General features: G+C 50.6%; 3 protein-coding genes across 6 annotated transcripts in view; 2 read left to right on the top strand and 1 right to left on the bottom strand.

Moving 5' to 3' along the window:
- The window catches only part of Cog2 (component of oligomeric golgi complex 2), a 33,151-nt gene extending 29,649 nt beyond the window's left edge, over positions 1 to 3,502 (top strand). For both annotated transcript variants that reach the window (XM_005064671.4, XM_013121029.3), the window contains 3 exons: positions 91 to 230; positions 1,427 to 1,607; positions 2,898 to 3,502. In XM_005064671.4, the coding sequence (XP_005064728.1) occupies positions 91 to 230; positions 1,427 to 1,607; positions 2,898 to 2,999 (423 nt within the window). In that variant the 3' untranslated portion in view covers positions 3,000 to 3,502. The remainder of the gene's footprint in view (positions 1 to 90; positions 231 to 1,426; positions 1,608 to 2,897) is intronic.
- A 2,737-nt stretch (positions 3,503 to 6,239) lies between these two features.
- Agt (angiotensinogen) lies at positions 6,240 to 16,478 on the bottom strand. The gene is made up of 5 exons (XM_005064672.4): positions 16,324 to 16,478; positions 10,609 to 11,467; positions 8,671 to 8,938; positions 7,389 to 7,533; positions 6,240 to 6,815 (listed from the first exon to the last, which is right to left on the bottom strand). Exons 2-5 carry the CDS (start codon positions 11,435 to 11,437, stop codon positions 6,624 to 6,626), a joined length of 1,434 nt encoding a protein of 477 aa, XP_005064729.1. The 5' UTR covers positions 11,438 to 11,467; positions 16,324 to 16,478; the 3' UTR covers positions 6,240 to 6,623.
- Positions 15,921 to 20,171, top strand: part of Capn9 (calpain 9) — a 48,091-nt gene continuing 43,840 nt past the window's right edge. The window contains exon 1 of one of the 3 annotated variants that reach the window (XM_040755318.1): positions 15,921 to 16,359. In XM_040755318.1, coding sequence (XP_040611252.1) covers positions 16,200 to 16,359 — 160 coding nt within the window. In that variant the 5' untranslated portion in view covers positions 15,921 to 16,199. The remainder of the gene's footprint in view (positions 16,360 to 20,171) is intronic. The other 2 variants (XM_040755317.1, XM_040755319.1) reach the window with 2 other exon arrangements.

Genomic DNA, 20,171 nt, shown 5'->3' with positions numbered 1-20,171 from the left:
TTTCTGTGGGGAGATGGAGCTGTTTGCTGAACACTAATGGTGTGATGGCTCTTTTTTTGTTTCCTTATGTCCTTAACTGCATTCCTCCAGGAAGTCCCCAGCACAGCCTCTTCTTACGTGGACAGTGCACTGAAGCCATTTTACCAGCTTCAGCGTGGACATGGGAACAAGGTGAAGCCAGCAGTGGTGCAGCACTGGCTGCAGGACGCTCTGTCTGAGAGCACGCACAAGTAAGCTCCTGGCCGCTGGAGAGCTGCCTGTCTGCACCCTGGGGACGGGATGGCAAGGCTTCCCAGAGCATTCGGTTGCTCACAGACATAGCACAGAACTAGAACTGTCAGTGGGCAAGGTGTGAGCGGTCACTTGGTCCATCCCTCCCTGGCCACTCCTCCTCCACCTGTGATACAGTCGGACTGACCTGGGTCTGTGAGTCCCCAACATGACACTCCAAGGGCACCTTTAACTGCCCTCACTGCTCAGCCCAGCCAGTCCTTCCTCGTCTCAGCTGTCATTCCAGCTGGTCTCACTAGCTTATGAGATGGCTCCGGGTGAGAAGAGGAAGGATACATGTGAACTGTAGTCACAGCAGAAGGCCCAGACAGGAACAGTGCATTGGATCTCTTCTAGCTCACTCATGGCTAATAGAATCACTTCTTGACTCTTAAGTGTTCGCCTAACATTCTTACAGTCCTGGGTTCTATCTCAACACCACAAAAGAGAGAGAAGTATATTGCTTCATTTTATTATTGATTTAATTATTAATCTCCATTTGCAGTAGTTTTTTTTTTCAAGTTCAGCCCCCAACCCCCACCTTGTTGTGGTTTAGCTTAAAACCAACAGTGCCTAATCCTGTGGTTTTGTAGGCAAATGAAGTCCCAGTCCCAAATAACTATCTTGCCAACCAGACAAGAAAGTAACTGCTTTTAATGTATAGTGAGAGTTTGGGGATAAGTGAGCTTCGCTGAAAGTCCTAAGAAATGTCTGTGCTCTAAGAGACAGACTGCTTGACTGGTCTTGAGACGTGCTACAGAGGGTCCTCCACCTGGATGGAACCGTCCCTCAGTTGCTTAGGTTTAGGACTAGTGCTTTTATGTGTATGTACATGGGGAGGCCAGGGGCCAGTTACCAATGTCTTCTCCCATCATCCTCTACCTTGTTGAGACAGAGTCTCACTGAGCCTAGAGCTCAACAGAAAACCATGACTCTCCTATCTGCCATCTCTCCAGCCCCTCCCTGTACACTCATTTCTTTACCTCTGGGGGGACATCATACTGAAGACTTAGGAAACATGACAGCACATTTCCCAGTTGAGCTGTTGTACCTGTGATTGTCATCTTAAGAATCTCTTGCTTACAAAGCAAAGTCCTGCTTAGTGTCACCAGTATCTGTTTAGTTACCAACCCTTCATTACTGTCTTGTGCCCAAGGTACTTTGAGACTGTGTCCGATGTGCTGAACTCAGTGAAGAAGATGGAGGAAAGCCTGAAGCGCCTCAAACAAGCCAGGAGAGCCCCAGCCGCCAACCCTGTCAGCTCCAGCGGTGGCATGAGTGATGACGACAAGATCCGACTACAGCTGGCTCTTGATGTGGAGTTCCTGGGAGAACAGGTACCAGCAACTTGAGCCTGGCTCTAGGGCCTGGCTGTGGCCAAAGCTGGGGTGCCGCCTCCCTAGGGCTAAGGATACAGAGTCAGGGCAGCTTGCTGAGAAGGAGGATGCGTGCAGGAAGTGGAAGATAGAGAGGGTAGAGGACACAGCATCCCCTCCCAGCAGCAAGCTTGGCCCTAGTGCTTCCTTCCCCATTTGCTCAAGCTGTCAGCATACCTGCCCCCGATACCCAAGTCCTGAGCCAGGGCCTGCAACCTCTTGCCGTGTCGGTAAAACCTTGATTTTCAAGTCATGGTGGATGGCTGATGGTAGCATGCAGACCTCCCATGGGGGGTGCAGTGATCTCAGTACCACCAAATTTACAGATGGAGGAAAACTGCTTTCTTGACAGTCTGGGTTTACACATAGCTTGTTATCCCAGCATTCAGAGTGATTAGACAGGAGGATTGCCATGAGTTAGATTGGGAGACTCTGTCTCAAAAAAGAGACAGACAGCCTGCAAGCATCAGCTACCATGTTTGTTTCATATGGAATCTACAGTCTTCTCACGAGCAGGGGAGCTTCACTGCAGACTTGGGCAGAGTGAGAAGCAGAAGAAAGGAGGCTGTGCGTCTCCGCCGCTGTTCGGGGGCTGCATCTCTTCAGTACATCTCACCCTGAGCAGGGTGCTGAGAAAAAGGAGCTCAGCTGGTGCCTTGTGGGAAACTCTCCAGCTAAAGAGTGATTTTCTTGCCAGGCAGTGATGGCTCACACCTTTAATCCCAGTACTTGGGAGGCAGAGACAGGTAAATCTCTGTGATGTGAGTTTGAGGCCAGCCTGGTGTACTGAGTGACAGCCTCCAAAGCTACAGAGAAACCCTGACTCAGAAAAGAAAAAGAAAGAAAGAAAGAAAGAAAGAAAGAAAGAAAGAAAGAAAGAAAGAAAGAAAGAAAGAAGGAAAGAAAATAAGGAAGGAAGGAAGAATTTTTTTTTATTCTCTGCACAAGGCTTTTTTCTCCCCTAGCATTTTCCGAAGCCCACAAAAGAGACCCTGACACTGGCCGAGTCTAGCGTGGTAGACTGAGGGATTTGGACATGCTAGCTTCTTAGAATGCAAAGCATTTGACCCAAAACATGCAGTTTTGCAATAAGCCAGTCCTTTGCGCTAACAGAAGACGTATCCCTCCTTCCTTTGGGAACTCTTTCTACTGCAATGGGGGCAGGGTGAATCCGTTGTTCTGGTTTGAATGGGGGCCTCTTTTCCTACTCAGATCTCATTACAGTGACAATTTATTCTCATGGCTTTGCAGATACAAAAGATGGGCTTGCAGACCAGTGACATCAAGAGCTTCCCAGCCCTCACAGAGCTTGTCCTTGCTGCCAGGGACCAGGCAACTGCAGAACAGTCCTAGGCAACCTGGCAGGACCTGAAATGGGGAAGAAAGCGACCCTTGTCCTCTGAGTCACCCAGCAACAGCCTGTACCCCTGCCCAGTGTATGTGGGCCATCTTTCACCCAGAAAGAACCAAAAGCCTTTCCATTGTATGGAAGATAGTTTTTATGACATTTGAAGCTTTTTACTATAGTTTAAGGAACAAATTGCTTTATTTTTGTTGTAAATCTTACTGTAGTCAAGCTGATTTCTACCGTAGGGTTAAAGCAAATACACAGGTGTGGCTACTGGGCTGCCGTGCCCTGCAGATGAAGCAGCGGGCAGCATGGCACAAACACGGTGTGGAAACACTGTCCACATCCCGGGAGACGCTGTCAGCCCTGGGCCTCCTCAGAGGCTGCAGGGTGGCCATCCCATCTTGGCACTTAAGAATAGCACTTCTGATCTTGCCAGCCACTCCTGTCAGAGCCAGAGCTGACAGCAAAGATTCATTTCCTAAATAAAAGAAGTGTCTGCTGCAAATGTGTAAGTTATGAATTCAGTCCAAGGGGCCCTTATCATGTATGCCTTCGGCAACACAATTGATTCCCTTTGTCCACATAGGCCAGTCAGCCAGGTCCGCTTGGTGGCTGCTACAGATGCATGGAATGGGTATCTACCAAGGAGCTATGCTGTCACTAGATAGTCACTAGAGGTCATAGCTGCACCTTGAACTCACGTTCCCATAACCAAAGACCCCTGCCTATCCTTGTCCCCTGATGATTATCACTTGATCCCAGAAAGGAGAGAGCACCATCTGCAGCCCAACTCCAGTATTGCTATTTCCATTCTTCAAATACCATTCTTCAAATAGGTAACCCAAGCCTAACAAAGTGACTGACAAGTGAGATTTAAAGGCTCCAAACTCAGATTACCAGCCCGTGTAACCACGCATATACACCAGCCTCAGTCCAGAGAGTTGGAGGTCCATAGTGGGCCTTGAGGCCTAATCTCTTACACTATTGGCTCTGACTCCAGACCATTACATCCCAGCCTCCCTGTAATGCTTCTGCACTTGACAGCAGGACGTTCAGGCCAAAGCTAACAGTTTAAGACTTGTGTCCGGCTTCCCCAAGACAGCTCCCTTGTTATTTTTCCTTAGTTTCCCTGTTGAGATTCAATTTAATTCAGTCAGGTTTAAAGTTAAAGTAATAGGTTTTTCCAGCTTCAACATTTTACACTAAAAATCCATCTCCAATGTAGTTTACTGCTTTCTGGTATAAAAGAGGCCTGTAAGGAGGAGGCCTGTCTGTCATCCAGGAGCCTACCTGTAGCCCACCATCTCCCTCCTCTGCAACCAAAGAGCGTGCATTGGTTTCTCGGGCTGCCCTTAGTGACCACAAATAAGACAGTTGAATGCGAAGAAAGATTCTGTTCTGGAGGCAGATATTCAAAATCAGTGTGTTGCTGCCCCCCTCTGAGGGCCTGTGGCCCAGGTTGTTCTCTGTTGGGAGGGCCCTATGCTGTATATACCGTGCTCCAGCCCATAGAGCAAGCACTGAGGGTGGAGTTGGGCTGAGGGGGCAAAGCTGGGGTGAACCGCTCATGCTGAGGACTACAAGGCTCTATGACCAGCATGACTTCTGCTGGCTTCCAGTTCAGCTTGTAGCCTGTCAGCCACAAGACAGAGCTCAGCTGTGCTGTGTCCAGCAAGGCGCTGACACCAGGTTAACTAGCACAGGCCAGGCTCAGGCTCAGACTCCTCTGCTAAAGCAAAGAGCTGTGGAGTGTCATCTTCTGGGCCAGCCCAGGGTCCTGATGTGGTAGGCTAACAAGGGGAGGAGATGGTGGGTGTTAGAACCCCAGTCATATGGGGTAGCTTGAACCTCTGAGCCCTATGCCAGCCCCACGATTGCCTAGTCAGAGGTTCCCATGACAGGGAGTAGGGGACAACTAGCTCTACTGTGGAAGAGCCTGGGCTGCTGTAGGGGGGGTGGCCTTGAAGAACTCTTCATTTTTGCTCCATAAGGGGCCAGTCTCAGCCTGGATATCAGTTCACCACTGTTGTCTCTCCCATCTCCTATGATGCTTCATCTTGTCAGTCTGATGGAATTTGGAATCATCCAAGAAACAAAACTCCGGTCATGCCTGGGAGAGAAGACCCACCCTAAAATCAGGCAACAGAATCCCATGGGCTAAGAAAGTGAGCCAAACACCAGACTCAATCCCTGTGTGTGTCGTAACTGGAAGGAACCAGCTGTCTGGTGCTGCTCCTGCCACACTCTCCACCACTGAAACATGAGCCAAAATAAACCCTTAGGTTGCTTTTGTCTGGTGTTTTGTCACAGCAATGAGAAATTTACTTTACCTCCCTCTGGGAACACGGCCTTTTAGAATTAGAGTAAATCTACACACCTTAGCATTTCCTGTTTGGTACACAGGCCAGGGAGAATGAAGAACTGGCTTCCAGTTACATCATGGTACATAGATCCCTCCCCTGGCACAAGCAGCCGATGGTTAGATTGGTCACACCCACAAGGTAAAACTGACAAGCTCTCATTGTGGTATTGGAAGCCAAAGAGGGTTGTTCAGGAGGAAACAGGACTAGAGTGAGGAAGGCTGAGATTCAGGGGACATTGTAGCTCTTCTGTCAGAATGGATCTCAGTCACCGGGGCACACCCCACTTGTCCTTTCAGGACCCTGTAATCCCAGCTCCCCCTGTCTAAGATGTTAGGTTGTGCTCTTGCAGAGTCAAAAGCTCCCACTTAGGCCAGAAAAGTCATTCCATGTGCTAACACAGGATTCCTACTATAGGCGCCATGGGTTCTACTGCTGTACTTAGGTGCTCTCTGGCCTTTTCCTGTGGTTAACATGCTACATTTTCACTGCTTCCCTGTTTGTTCAGGGAGGAGGAGGCAGCCTGCTACACACACACACACACACAAGTTGTGGCTATAATCTCAAGGAGACATAGAGAAGCAAGTGGCAACCCTGTGTCTTTGGAGTAAAGGAAGTACCCTCTGCCCAGGTCCTCTCTCAGTGCCCCTTGGGGACAGAGCTTTTCTCTGCCACCCAGCTGTCCCACATTGGTCTTTGTCAAGCTTCAGGAACACCGCTTAGACTGTCATCTAAATTAACCATGTCAAATTTCTCAGCAAAGTGACATGGTGTTACAGTAGTATGAATTCAGTTTGGTGCCATGGGTAAGAAAACGTTGGGTGGTGTAGGACTCTGAAGGTCATGGTCTCAGACTCCATGAGCTAAATACAAGCCCAAAGCAAGGGGACAGTGTGTATTTTAATGTTAAAACCCAATTTTTGTTCTTGAATAAAAAGGGAATGCTTTTTGGCTTCACAAACAGTTGTTGGGTCCAAATTCTTTCCAGAATGGTAGTCCTGCGCAGAGCAGTGGTTTGCTCTCAGTACCAGCTCCTGGCTCTCACCCCGGTCTCCAAACAAACCCGCAGCCCAGGAGGCCACCTCTGATGCTCACTGTTTATTCTCAGCCAGTGCAGTCTCCATGGAGATGGCCTCTGCCTTGCTGGAAGGAGTAGTGGAAAGCCAGGGGTAGCAGCACTGATTTTTGCCCAGGATAGCTCTCTGAAGCTGGCCTTGTTTCCATGGCTGCACATGAGGCCTTGAGGAGCCCCTATGGCACCAGGCCTCACAGCACACTCTGAGGGTTACCCATTCTGCCCAGAAAGTGCAGGGCACCTAAGTACCGCTCATAAATGGCGAACAGGAATGGGCTGCTCAGGGTCACATCCAGGGCCTCGGGTGAGCCAGACTGCTGAGCAGACTCCGTTGGCTGCTCTTCCTCACCTGCTTTGAGTTCAAAGAGGACGCTGTTGAGAACCTGCAAGGCAGAGACATCTCTTCAGGAGGGCTTTGCACATCAGAGACTGCTGAACTGCCCTAGGGGAGGACACTCCTCTAAGTGGGCCCCGAGCATCAGCATGCCCCACGACCACATCACCTGCCGTCATGATGTTGCTCTCCAATGTGTGGCCAAATGGCAGAGTGGGCTCGTGTCTTCTACAGTAACCCTCTTTGTTTCCCAGCAGCTAGCAGAGTGCCAACAGTACCCAGGTACAACCTCTGTTTTACATGGTTCTCTCTCTCTCTACTGCAAAGCTGCTCCTCATAGAAACTGCAGACCAGAGCATTGGGGTCATTCCTCCCACCCTAATCTACAGATTCCTGGAGGATGCAAGGTTGGACTAAGCAGGGACAGAGTCGGACCTGGAGCTAGAGGAAGCAAGAGAGCTGAGTGGGAGACTGCTGTTCCCCGTGTCGCTGGCATGTCAGAGAGCACAAGCAATGCCCACGGGCCCTGCTCCTTCTCCCTACCCTGTTGGCCTTGCTCATGGCTTCCTCCACATCGCCGTCCACCCCCCACCCCCACCCCGGAAGCCAGAGCAGTGCTCACCTCTCCCACCCTGGGGTTGGTGTCACTGATCTTGCCCAGATTTGCCTCAGCACCCAAAAGGGTGGACAGCTTGGCCTGGGCCAGCAGATCCTGCAGGTTGTAGGATCCTTGGATTTCCAGCTGGGGTAGGGTCAGGCGGATGGTCCTGTGGAGATAATGCAGTTAGAGGACTGGGGAGCTCCCACCCACTTAGGAAGGAGACCCTGAGCTCTCACCCATTCAGTGCTGTTTAACTATGTCCCAAGCTGAAGGAGGCTCGTAAGCCTCAGAAAGCCCCTAGCATTGTGTAAACGAGAAACAATTGCTGGAGAGAGGAAGGAGACTGGTAGAGCTGCCTCCAAGCTGTGCAGGGCTTCCTAGGGATGCAGCTTTCATGAGTGGTGGGTCAGCCATGCTGTGGTGGGCTCCTTGGTGATGCACCCACACTTATGAAGACAGTAACCCCAGTAAGTGCACTGAATGACCAAATTGGACGTGGAGGGAATTGTTCCTTTGGTCTGTCTGTAGCCACTGGCCTATCTGGGGTGAACAGACGTTTGCTTGTGTCTCCCCAGGAAGGATCACACAATACAGGGCATCCTTACTCCAAGGAAATTCTAGAACAACAAAAGCCTCCACATGGCCTACAGCAGGAGGCGGACCTGAAACATCCACTGTGGAGAGCTTGCTGAGGGTGGGCTGCTGTCCACCCTTAGTTCTCACCCTAGCTGTATAGCCCAGGCAAGGGAATTACCACAAATTCTAGACCCTCTCTAAAAACCAAAGTACTAATAAAATAAGATAATGGCCTCTGTGCTGGCTAGTTTTATGTCACCTTGATACAAGCTATGGTCATCTGAGAGGAAGGAAATGCAATTGAGAAAATGGTTCCCTAAGATTAGGCTGTAGGCAAACCTGTAGGGCATTTTCTTAACCAGTGTTTGAAGTGGAAAGACCCAGCCCTTTGTGGGTGGTGCCATCCCTGGGCTGGTGGTCCTGTGTTCTATAAGAAAGCAGGCTGAGCAAGCCATGAGGAGCCAGCCTGTAAGCAGCATCCCCCAGGGCCTCTGCATCAGCTCCTGCCTCTAGGCTCCTGCCCAGTTTGAGCTCCTGCCTTGGCTTCCCTCGGTGGACTGTGATTCAGGAGGGAGGTAGTATCTGTAGTGTCATAGATACCAAAACATATCCACAGCTACACAGCTCATGATAGAATGGGGGAGGGATGGCAACAGGACACACTGTATGTGTGTGTGTGTGTTCACAGACATGTGAACATGCAATGAATGCATTCATTTAATCCTACCGAGGAGGCGGGTTCTTTATCCGAGTCAGGAAGTCATGCTGGAAGACGAGGGCCTCTACCCTGTCTAGATCAGAGATGCAGTGAGGTTGGATCAGCAACAGGGTGGCACTCTCGCCCAGGGGCACTCGTGTCATCGAGAAGTTGTTCTGGGAGTCGCTCCAGTGTTGGAAGGTCCCAGTGCCCGAGAGCATGGGGACAGACACTGTGGTGCTGTTGTCCACCCAGAACTCACGGGGTCCAGCCAGCTGGGAGAAGCCTTTCATCTTCCCTGAAAGCCACAGAGACCAAAAGAATGCTCAGTGGGGAGGGGGGGAGCTCTCCCGCCCTGCCCCGCCCCCTAGCTTCCTCATCTATTCACCCTGCCATGAGGCTGCACTGGCCTGGCCTGGAGACTTCTCTCTCTGACACCCTTTTGTAAACTCTGGTCACTTGAATTCCCCACAGAGGCCCTGACAGTAGCAGAAAACACTGCACATGCTGGTGGGGAGTCTGAGGTCTCATATCTGTCACCTGCAGAGACTAAGTCTGCTCCTGCCTGACCAGGCAAACTCAACCCAGAACCATTCTGGTTTGCCAACTCACTTTTTTACAAACTCAGAGATTATAGTCTGGGGAGATGGCTCCATGGATACACTGCTTGCTCTACAAGCATGATGACCTGTCCCTGGAGCCCCAAACCCTTGTAATAGCCAGGCATGGCAATGAAGGTCTACAATGCCAACCCTGAGATGTGAGGACCCCAGGAGCTCACTGGCCAGTTTAGCTGAAATGGTAAGGCCCAGGTTTGGTAGGAAACTGTCTCAAAAGCTAAGCCACAGCTGGCACCTTTGCCCTTTGGGAGTACTCCTGTCTCAGTGACAGTCTTCCCAGGCTCCTCACGGGATCTGTGGCTCAGTTCCAGAGTCCTTTCCAACTTACACAGGGTGTAGCCACCTTCAGCAGCCTCGTTCCTCTAACATTCTCCTCCCTTCCCGGTCTCAAGGGCAGGCCAAGCTCTCTTCCCATTTGAATTCATAGATGACAAATATGATGTCACTGCGGCCAAGTCATCGGGCCACTGATCCCTCTGCCTCCGCTCTGGCTGGCACGTCTTCCCGATGCCCCCATCAGTGTGCCCCTCCCCCAAGAGCCATCAATTTGAAGATCTGACACCCTTGTGCACGTTCCCAGGAGATGTACCTGGCCCATTGCACGCTCACGCGCCACGCGCGCGCGCACGCGCACGCGCGCGCACACACACACACACACACACACACACGCCTGCAGTGCTGCTGTCACAGGCCACAAGGCTGACATCCAAAGACTAAAACTGTCCTGCTCAGCCCACTGGAGTAGGAGTACTCCTCACAGAGTGTTCAGTCTCTTAGCCGAGCCCGCCCTTCTACCCTTACCCCCACCCTGATCTCCTGAGGCTTTGCAATGGTGTTTGCCCTTGGCCTTCACCAGCCTGTTACAACTCACTCCCTTCCACCCAACTTAGCACTGTTCCTGCAGTGTTGCCTCGGACATTTGCCCTTGGGGTCTCCATACTTGCTGATGTTAAATAAGGAACCTGGGGTCAGAATCTCCTGCCTGCCTGAGACTCCTGCCCAGTCTTGCAAGTAGTTAAGAATAAACAACTTCCCAGACAGGGATATATGGGTAATTCCCTATGTGAGCAAGCAAGCTGGGTGTTCCTGCCTGGGCCAGCCACCCTACTCCCAGGCTTCTCAAGACATAGAGGCTTGGCCAAGCAAGAAGGGGTGTGGGTAGGGAGGTGGGGCTGGGCCATCTTGAGGCAGGCTTGCTTCCCGAACCTCCAGGGCTTCACCAATAACACAGAGGCAGGAACCTGCCACCCCTGCCCATCTCACACATGGACCTTAGGGGTGCCATGGAAACCTGGATGCCACCTCTGGTACAAGCCAGGTTCAGGGCTGACCCAAGGATTTGTCTTACCTTGGAAATGAACATAGGTGTTGAAAAGCAGGGTGCTGTCTGCACTGACCCCTTCCAGTGGCAAGTTCATCTTCCATCCTGTCACAGCCTTTATGAACCTGTTGATTTTCTCAGTGGCAAGACCTGGGTCAGTGGCTAAGTCCAGAGAGCGTGGGAAGACGGCAGGGGCAAACGGGGCCAGGCCCTGAACAAATGGCTGCTTCAGGCGTAGGCCTGGGGCCGTGAATAGGCCCACTATAGTGGATTGTAGCAGATGTGCCTGGCTGCTAGTATCACCCTGGGTGACCAGCAAGCCCTGAATGGCCTGCAGGGCAGCAAGGACCTTGTGCCCATCCAGCCGGGAGGTACAGTCTCTGTCCTTCACAGGAACACCCAGCAGTGCCTGCAGCTGGCTGGCCGTAGGGTCCAAAGACCCAAGGTAGAAAGAGACCAGGGTACCAAAGAGAGCTGGAGGGGAGAGGATGGCTCCACTAGCCACGCCTCCTGCCTCGCTTAGCATCTTGTACATGCGGAAACCCATGAAATTGGCTATCATGGCGACCTGGGCAGCCCGCTGGCGATCCTCGGACCCTAGCTTTTCAGTAGCCAGCACAAGCTGGTCGTGCAGGGTCTTCTCATCCACAGGGGAGGTCTTGGCCTGAATGGGAACGGGCGCAAATGTCGGCTCTGGCGGTGTCTCTGCATTGGGGTTCTCCAGCTCGGCACAGCTGCTCTTGCTGTAGAAGAGGAGATGGAAGGGGTGGATGTATACCCTGTCCCCAGTTGCCAGGCTGACCCAGGTCAGGATGCAGAAGACGATGGCCTTCAGGCTCATCGCTGTGGAAGTCATCGTTGATATGAGCGCTCACTCCTGTGTGTCCTAGAACAGCATTATGTGAGAGTGGCAAGAGGTTATTTGGGGCCCTGAAGCCAAACCTTTAGTTGTTCTGGTATTCCCAGTGACTGCATGTAATATACACCCTATGGGTAAACACCCATGTGCTGTTTTAGCTCACTGGGCTAAGGGCTGCCTCTTCATTCCCTTTCCAGGCCCAATTGTGTGATCACCTACTTCTGCTGGGTGTTTTCAGAGCATGAGCTGATGATGGTTTGGCATCTATCTGCTGCTTCTATTCACCATGTGCTATTCATTTTGACTTTGTTTGCTATATACTTAATAACTCACTCGCTCAAAACCAAAAGCGTGGCTATCACAGATGGTCCAGGGGAATTCACCCGCAACTGGAATCAGGGAGAAGAAGAAGGACTGTAGTTGAAGATCCATGGAAAACTCAGCATGATCCACGTGGAAAACACACTGTGTCATACACTGAATTGCTCCCCAGATTTACAGTTAACATTCCTACCACCGGGACCTGGAAAGCGACTGTTTGGGGATGGAATCCAGGGCTTCTTGCATGCTCAGTGAGTATTGTACCAGTGCATTCCATCCCCAGACATTTTACTTTAAAAACAAAAACAAAAACAGGGTTTCATGTAGCCCCAGCTGGACTTGAACTCACTATGTATAGGTTAGGATGACTTGAAGTTCTGATCCTCCTGCCTCGATCTCTGAGTGCGTGCATTACAGCACACCCCGCCGCTCCTAGTTTATAAGAGAGCTAGGGATCCACCCCAGGCTCTCATGCATGCTAAGAAAGCATTCTACCAAACGAGCTACATCTCTAGCCCTCTTTTGGCCTTTCTTAAGTTGCCCTGGCTAACCTTGAAATCACTCAGTATTCTGGGCAGTCTTGAACTTCTGATCCTCCTGCTTCAGCCTCCCTGGTAGCTGGGATTACAGGCCTCCTCCACCCCACTCATCAGAACGTGACTAGATTTAACCATAGGGCCTTAAAGACAGGAGTAAGGTAAAATGAGGCCCTTATGTAAATTGACTGACATTATACAAAGAAGGCATCTAGGGACAGGGATATAGATCAGTTGGTGAAGTACTTCTATTGCAAGCATGAGGAGCTGAGTTGAATCCCCAGAACCCGTGTAAAATCACCAGGTGTGGTAGCATATGAATGTAACCTCAGCACTCGGGCAGTGGAGACAGGTAGACTCCTGGGTTTTGGTGGGAGAGGGGTGGCTCCCTGGGTTTCTCTGGCTAATCAGTCTAACCTAATAGGCAAGCTCTAAGCTAACGAGAGACTGTGTCTCAAAGGAGGTAGACATCATTCTGAGACGACACCCAAAGTTGTCAGACAACCTCTATACACATGTGAACACACTTGCACACACACGAGTGCTATGCACGTACACACACAATCATGCATACATGCACACACACACACACACGCACAAGAACATCAGGATCCAGGAACACAGGTCCCTGAGAGACACAGGGAGAGGAGTTCCTTTTGTTATCATACTAGGCTCTGGCACAGTCCTGGTAGAACCAGACATACAGGTGCCAATGGTTATAAGCTCATCCCTGGAGAACTACATATGAACAGCCAGTTACCTTTGTGGAGCTCTCATACCCACATGGGTGTACCCTACAGTTGGTTTTAGTGTCCATGAGGTTCTAGCATGTAGCCAGAATTAGGTGCCAAAGCCTTGCCCAAGCCCGGGTCTGTCTTTCACACCTGTCATATGCTCCAGGCAGGCTGGATCCCACAGTGACAAAAAAAAATCCAAAATTGACATGCCTACCCAGGGTTGGCTTCAGAAGTCTATAGTAAGTCAGGAATTGATTTGAACTGCCCAGATGGCTGTGAGGCACGGACAGTGCTTGAGGCCCTGCCCAGGAATGGGCGAGGAGGTGGAGGCACCCGGTGAGCAGGATACCCTTTTCCCTTGACCCTCAGCCCTGCTTCAGTCTCAGCTGTCATAGACAGGACACACAGTTAGCCTGGACTCCCAGAGCTCCCAGGGCTTGCTGAGCTGACTGTGAGAAACCTACATCTTATTCCTCTGATCCTGGAGCCAGGGGAACTCTATCCATCATTCAGTTCTGACCATGTAGACCATGGGCTTGTTTCTATAGAAACAACCATCCTGTCATGTGACTTCCTACCTCTCACCTCACTTGTCCATGGCCATTGCTGCTAGGCCTTGGTGCCTCAGCCCTGACTGGAGGTCACCTTGAAGCCATCATTTCCCCTACTTCACCTTAACACATACAATCTTCCACCTTCCATCTTCCATGGCGCTCGACAAGACAACCCCAAGGTCCCTATGTGAAGGTCTTAATGCACAGCATTGTTCTGTTGAAGGGGCTGTAGACATGGGGGTGTAGGGCCTGCTGGGAGGGCCTGAGGTCAGTGGGGATGTACCATTAAGAGGGGTTACAGGACCTCTGTACTTATTTTTCCCTCTTTATTGTTTTTTTCTTCCTAGCTACATGGGGAGCAGCTCGCTTGGCCAAATGTTTCTGCCATTGCTACCTGACACCCCCAGCAGGTCCAGAGCAATGGGTCTGTCTGAAGCTGTCCTGTAACTTCAGCACTATGAGCCAAAACAAACCTTTCCCTTTATAAGTTAATGATCTCAGAATGCCACTATGGTGTTGCAAAGCTGCGAGGTGACCCTAGCCTCCCACACTTAGGTCATGTCACCTGCCTGGGCTGCACATAAAAGTCTTCCACAGACAGGCAAGGTGCTCTTTGCTCTGCTCGGGTCATCCCGCTGGTCAGATGACCTTTGGCTTCTGACCCTCCAGCACCTCCTCCTCCTGGCACACACATCTGGTTCCACTCACCATTCTCAAAGACAGCCTTCTGGTTTGGAAAAGCAGAATGGAAAACCCTACCTGTGCCCGCTAGACCTTCCTACACAGAAGAGCGACTGTGCCCACCTGTGCTATCATAAACCAAGGCATGGTAGGGTGGGTAACACAGTCCCTCCCTTATTGCTGTTCCTGCGAATGGGTGCTGTCTAGGGAGCTGTGTCATGGTCACTGTCCCAGGAAGCGCGTCACTGCTGTTCTCAGGTGAAGCTGGCTATTTGCTCTCAGCTGTCACCTGCTGCCATCCAAGTTCATCCGAAGTCAGGTTGCATCAGGTCCTGAGAACAGAGGAGTTCTAGACCCCTCCTGCTCCCCCCCCCCAATCAGTCACTTCTCTGTGTCCCCGTCCTGTGGCTTCTCAGGGCTATGTTGCCTGTCCTGTCATTGACAGGGTGTGTTTTCAGTGCTTAGATGTCACCGGCTCATCTTCACCATTCGCTCCCTAGGCACCTCTGTCACCTCCTCCTTACCTAAAGCCACCAGAAGTACCCTGCAGCTGTGTAGTCTGCTTTTCACAGGAACCTGAGTGCTACAAGTCCACAGGTTAGCCCACCTTCTGGGACAGGCAGATCCTCAATAGGCAGCTGTCAGGTAGAGTTACTGATGCCATTTTGTAGAGGAACAGACAGTCTGGTTACCTGCACCAGGTCACAGCCATGACTCAGACATGACCCTTGATTCCATGAGTGACATTTAGGTACAGTGCACATTGCCTCTTAAAAGAAATGAGGAATGACAAGGCTAGGAAGATGTTCAGCAACTGAGAGCAGTTTGTTGCACAAATATGAAGATCTGAGTTCAAGTCCCCTGAACCCCTGTAAAAAGCCAACCATGGCCACATAGACTTGTAACTACAGGGTTGTGGAGGGTGGAGACAGGGTGATCTCTGGGGTTGCCAGCCTATCCCTAGCCTCAGTGGGGGACTCTGTCTCAAGGGAATAAGAAGGAGAGTAACAGTCAGGATACCCAATGTCCTCCTCTGGTCTCCAACTGTGTTCATGGGCTGCTGGACCCATCCCTCCCACACAGTACATAAGCACTCACTCACATATACACATATATGCATGCATGCATGCATACATAAATACATACACCACATGCCACATACACATAAACACACACATACATTGGGCTGGGTGTGGTGATGCATTCAGGAAGCAGAGGCAGACAGAACTCTGAGTTCCAGCACAGTCAGAGTTACAGAGTGAGACCCTGTCTCAAAAACCAAAACACACAGGTACTACACAGTATAAACACACACCACATAAATACATGCACACCACACATACATCACACACACACACACACACACACACACACACACACACACACACACACCACACACTAAAACTAAAGGAGCTAACTTCCTGATTAGCCTGACACTATCAGTAACTCCTACAGCACTGAGCCCTCCTAACATGCCCAGCCTCAGAGAACCTTAGAGCCATGAGGAGACCAGTTTACAGAGGGGCAAGTTGAGGCTCTGAAGCACTGTGAGGGGCCAGATGACACAGACCCAGCACTGAGCCTGGACGGAGACACTACTTGAGATGACCACGGGACTTGTCCCTGCTGCTTGTAGCCTGAACAATGAAGTCTTGTTCTCCCTTCAAGCTGGAATAGGTCCCGAGGACTTGGCCACCCTAGTGCTGATCCAGTGCAAATCCTTCCACCTCTGAGGACCCTGCTGGGCTCACAGGAGGCAGAAGACCTGGCTATCCTGCCTGACTGAAGACAAGCTATTCCCCGTGAACCCAGAATGAGTGGTGAGCAACAGAGGACAGCCTATATCTAGCCATTCAGGAGAAGAGACGCGGGCAGTGGTCCTGTCTCCTGAAGCACCTGCCACCACAGACTTCTGGCTCCTCACTCCAGAATGAATGCTAGCCAGCCCTTCTCAGCGTCTGCCCATGTCCTGCCTCCTCTTCCCACCCACAGCTCAGCTACTGCCCAGCAGGACCCTATGAAGCGCCAGAAAGGAACTGAGAGGGTCTACTTACCTTTAACTCCAGCCAAACAAGCACAGCTATTCCCTGGTGAGCCACACAGACTTATTTATACTGGAGGGGTGGAGGTGGATCTATTCCCGGGCTACTCTGTACAGAGGCTGGGGGAGGATCCAGGTCGGGAGGCCATGGGAATCCAAGCTTAGCCAAGATGAACCAAGGCCAGGGCGATGTTCCTTTGGGCCCCTTCCAGGAAGCCCTGGTGACAGATGAACGCCATGCAAAATGGGCTGGCGTTGAGTTCAGTTACACATTTACCCCAGTTCCCTGGAGTCAGGGCCACAGTCACAGGACTGGCTGGGTTGTGACAACCCGAAGCCAGCCATACAGGCCTTGGGACTCAAGCCTCTTGTGATGCACTTGTAAGCCTCTCGGGACTTGCCGGGAAGGGGCCCTCCTGCAGGGGAATGAGCGTCACGTCGCCAGATGCTCTCAGGGTGTACAACCTTGAACAGCTGTAATTGTGTTAGTTGCCTGTTCTGCCCAAGGGCTTCTAATGGGCTGTGGATACACACCACCAGTAGGAAATGCCTTCTGGAAACTTCTGGCACATCTGGGGAGGCTGTAAAATTCCAACTGTGGTGCAGCCATGTTGAAACAAAATGTTCTGGGCTTGTGGTCAGTAACTGCCTGTTTTGGAGGGTAGAGTTTTTGGAGTGTCATCTTGGCGAGCATAGAAAATGAATGGGAAGTCAGGGTTTCAGAGAATGAAGCTAGTGGGATACCAAGGAGGGGAGGGAGTGTGGGGACAGATGAGGACACCACAGGCCCAGGGGAGAGGCATGCTAGAGGCTTCTCCCATGCAGACCACCGTAGATGTCAGCAAGCTTGCATTGTCACAACAACCTCAAGCTATCTCTTGGCCATGGAGTAGACACATGCACAACTTACCTCCACCCAGATAAGGCATGAGAAAGAAAAGGCAGGAAGCGGGGAGGGGTGGCAGAGCAATCCCTGGATGAGAAGGAAACAGATGCCCAGTACAGGGCATGATGGGACCTGAGCTGGGGGCTGGAGAGTGACCTTCACTGGGTATGGATGTAAAGTGACTACAAGAAGGTCTCAGTTGGAAGCCAATTGCAGGAGGGCATCAAGGCTGCAGCCATGAATGCCTACACTCTGAGAACTGAAGAAGTCAATGCCAGCAGCCCAGGGGGATATGCAGGGAGTAAGGGCTCAGGAAAGGTCAGCTGTGGGCAGATTTTCCTAAGGAGTGTACGAATGACTTAGTAGCTTTGGGGTTTAGCAGGGAGACCTGGGTTGGGGACACAAGAGTACAGTTCCTGAATGTAGGGATAGAAAGATCTTTCTTCTCAGTTCTTGACCCTAGAAGGCTGGATCTTCAGATCATTGAACATCTTTTTGTAGCTGGACTCCTCACGATCACTTCAGGATAGGACTAGTGACTGGAGAGTCTGGCCATACAATCAAAAGGAACTTCCAGCCCCAGTCCCCTGCAAAGAAAGAAGGGCTGAGACAGAGTTGAGCAGTGATGATAAAGATGTATGCAGAGGTGCCTCAGAAAAGACCCTGTGCCCTGGGGTCTGGAGAACTGCCAAGCTGAAGAATGCATATGAGGATGTGTTTCCCAATGTGACGAGGTCCTGTGCCACAACTGTTCTGCCTCTTGCCCTTAGTAGCCCCTCATCTGGATGTTTCTGTGGGTCTCATGATAAACCAGCCAAGAGAGGCAAAGTGAGTCACTGGAGCATTTCTGGCCAATTGCGAAGCATGAGGAAGAGGAGGGACAAGCCTGTTGTGGAGCCATGCTGTACGGAGAGTGGGTAGCCCTTGCTACTAAGATTTTTGAACATGAGCCACCTTCCTGACAGTCATCTCTGGCTCTTCATTGCCTCCATCCCAATTAACACGATAACAGGTGCATTTCACTCCAGCTGGAGTAACTGGCCCTGTGGAAGCAACTTAGACAACAGAGCTCCTGGACCAGGCTTGCTATGTAGACTCTTTCTGGTGATCCACACCGTGCCTGACAGGTGCTGCAGTTCTCCTAACTGCAGGGACTCACTACGGTTTACCAAGCCCATGAAACCTCAGGCCCACTGAGAGCACACACAGGCACACACATATTCCTGCTCTCAGCTCCTGGAGCTTCCTGCATCCCCAGCTCAGTGAATACACAGCTGAGAGACTTGCACTAGGAGGGAATCAAATGCACATTTTTGTCTTCAAGAAAAGCTGTGCGTGTATGTGTGTGCATGTATGTAGTTTGTACCCACGGGCATATATGCATGATTGTTGCATGCATGCACTTCTGTGATTTTCATGTCTGTGTGGCTTGTGCATACCTTTCATTGGGTGCCACATGTAGTCGGAGTTTCCCTTCCCTTCTGCCTGCTCCCAAATAACTGCCTCGGAGACAATATAAATTACAAATGCGCAGCTGATAGCTCAGGCTTGTTCCTAGCTAACTCTTACACTTAACCCATATTTTTTATCTATGCTTGGCCATGTGGCTTGGTACCTTTTCTCAGTATGGTGTGTCCATCTTGCTCTCCATGCATCTGCTGGCGACTCTCTCACTCAAAACTTCTTCACCCCAGTATCCTCAGTTTGATTGTCCTGCCAAACTTTACCCTGCCTTGCTATAGGACAATCAGCTTCTTTATTAACCAGTAAGAATAATACATATTCACAGTGTACAGAGGATTATTCCACAACATTTTGTGGTTTGTGCATATATGTATATCTGTATGCTTTGCATGTGTGTATGTGCGTGTGTGGTTTATGCATGCATACATGTTTGTATGTGACTAGGATAAATGCTATCAGGGGCTTGAGAGTCAGGGCTGTATTGTGTCTTTATTTCTGTTACTTGTTTTGGCTTTTTGTTTGTGGTGTTGAGGGTGGATTGGGGTAAGGACTATGCACTATGCCAGCCTTCCAGCTCTCACCATAGACTTGACATGAAAGAGAATTCAACCTGATAGAAAATGCTCTTGAGCCGGGCGTTGGTGGCGCATGCCTTTAATCCCAGCACTCGGGAGGCAGAGGCAGGCGGATCTCTGCGAGTTCGAGGCCAGGCTGGACCGACAGCCTCCAAAACAGAGAAACCCTGTCTCGTAAAACCAAAAAAAAAAAAGAAAATGCTCTTGAGAAATAAAAATGGAGAATGCTTTATTAATTTAGAAAATACTGTTAAAATATGTAAATTGATTAGGGAATAAAATCACTTTAGTGGCTTTCTTTGCTTTTAAGACAGCATCTCATGTAGCCCAGGCTGGCCTCAAACTCAGTATGTAGCCAAGGATGAACTCCTAATCCTCCTGCCTCCATTTCCCAAACACTTGGATTACAGAAATGCACCACTGTGCCTGGGTTATGGGGTACTGAGGATTGAACTCTGGATTTCATGCGTGTTAAGCAAGCACTGTACCAATTGAGCTACTTACAGGCAGACTCTAGTAGAAAGGGAGTCTATTTCAGAAACTATTTGTCAATGAAAAATTCTCAGCAGTCATTTTACGTTTAAATCAAGTCTTCATAGTTAAAGTGGCAGATTCTGGGGGTGTACTAGGGGTGCCTTGTGGGTCCTTTGCTACCCAACATACTATTTCCACTCCAGCAGAATGAGGCCACAGCAGCAGACAGAAAGAGCTGTTTCCCAACGCCATTATCTACTCTGGCTCTTTAGTGCTCTTGTGCCCACGGCCACAGCCACATGCTGCTGGTCCGAACTCCATGTTTGCATTGGCGCAGGTGCTGGGAAAGTCTATGGGAGGGTGCTTCTACCCCAGCTCAATGAGTTTAGATAAGACATGGCCCTTCCTACGGAAAAATGTCATCACCCTCTTTCCACCAGAGCTCCAAGCAATGGTAGAAGT

The sequence above is a fragment of the Mesocricetus auratus genome, unplaced genomic scaffold (assembly GCF_017639785.1).
Source record: "Mesocricetus auratus isolate SY011 unplaced genomic scaffold, BCM_Maur_2.0 Super-Scaffold_100013, whole genome shotgun sequence".
NCBI lineage: Eukaryota > Metazoa > Chordata > Mammalia > Rodentia > Cricetidae > Mesocricetus > Mesocricetus auratus.
This window is presented reverse-complemented; position numbering and strand designations above follow the sequence as displayed.

Excerpts from the sequence above, each read along its gene's own strand:
- Agt (XM_005064672.4), bottom strand. The coding sequence starts at position 11,437 with ATGACTTCCACAGCGATGAGCCTGAAGGCCATCGTCTTCTGCATCCTG. Across the intron at positions 8,939-10,608 it reads CACCTATGTTCATTTCCAAG|GGAAGATGAAAGGCTTCTCC; the intron begins GTAAGACAAATC and ends TGTGGCTTTCAG. Across the intron at positions 7,534-8,670 it reads ATAAAGAACCCGCCTCCTCG|GACCATCCGCCTGACCCTAC; the intron begins GTAGGATTAAAT and ends TTATCTCCACAG.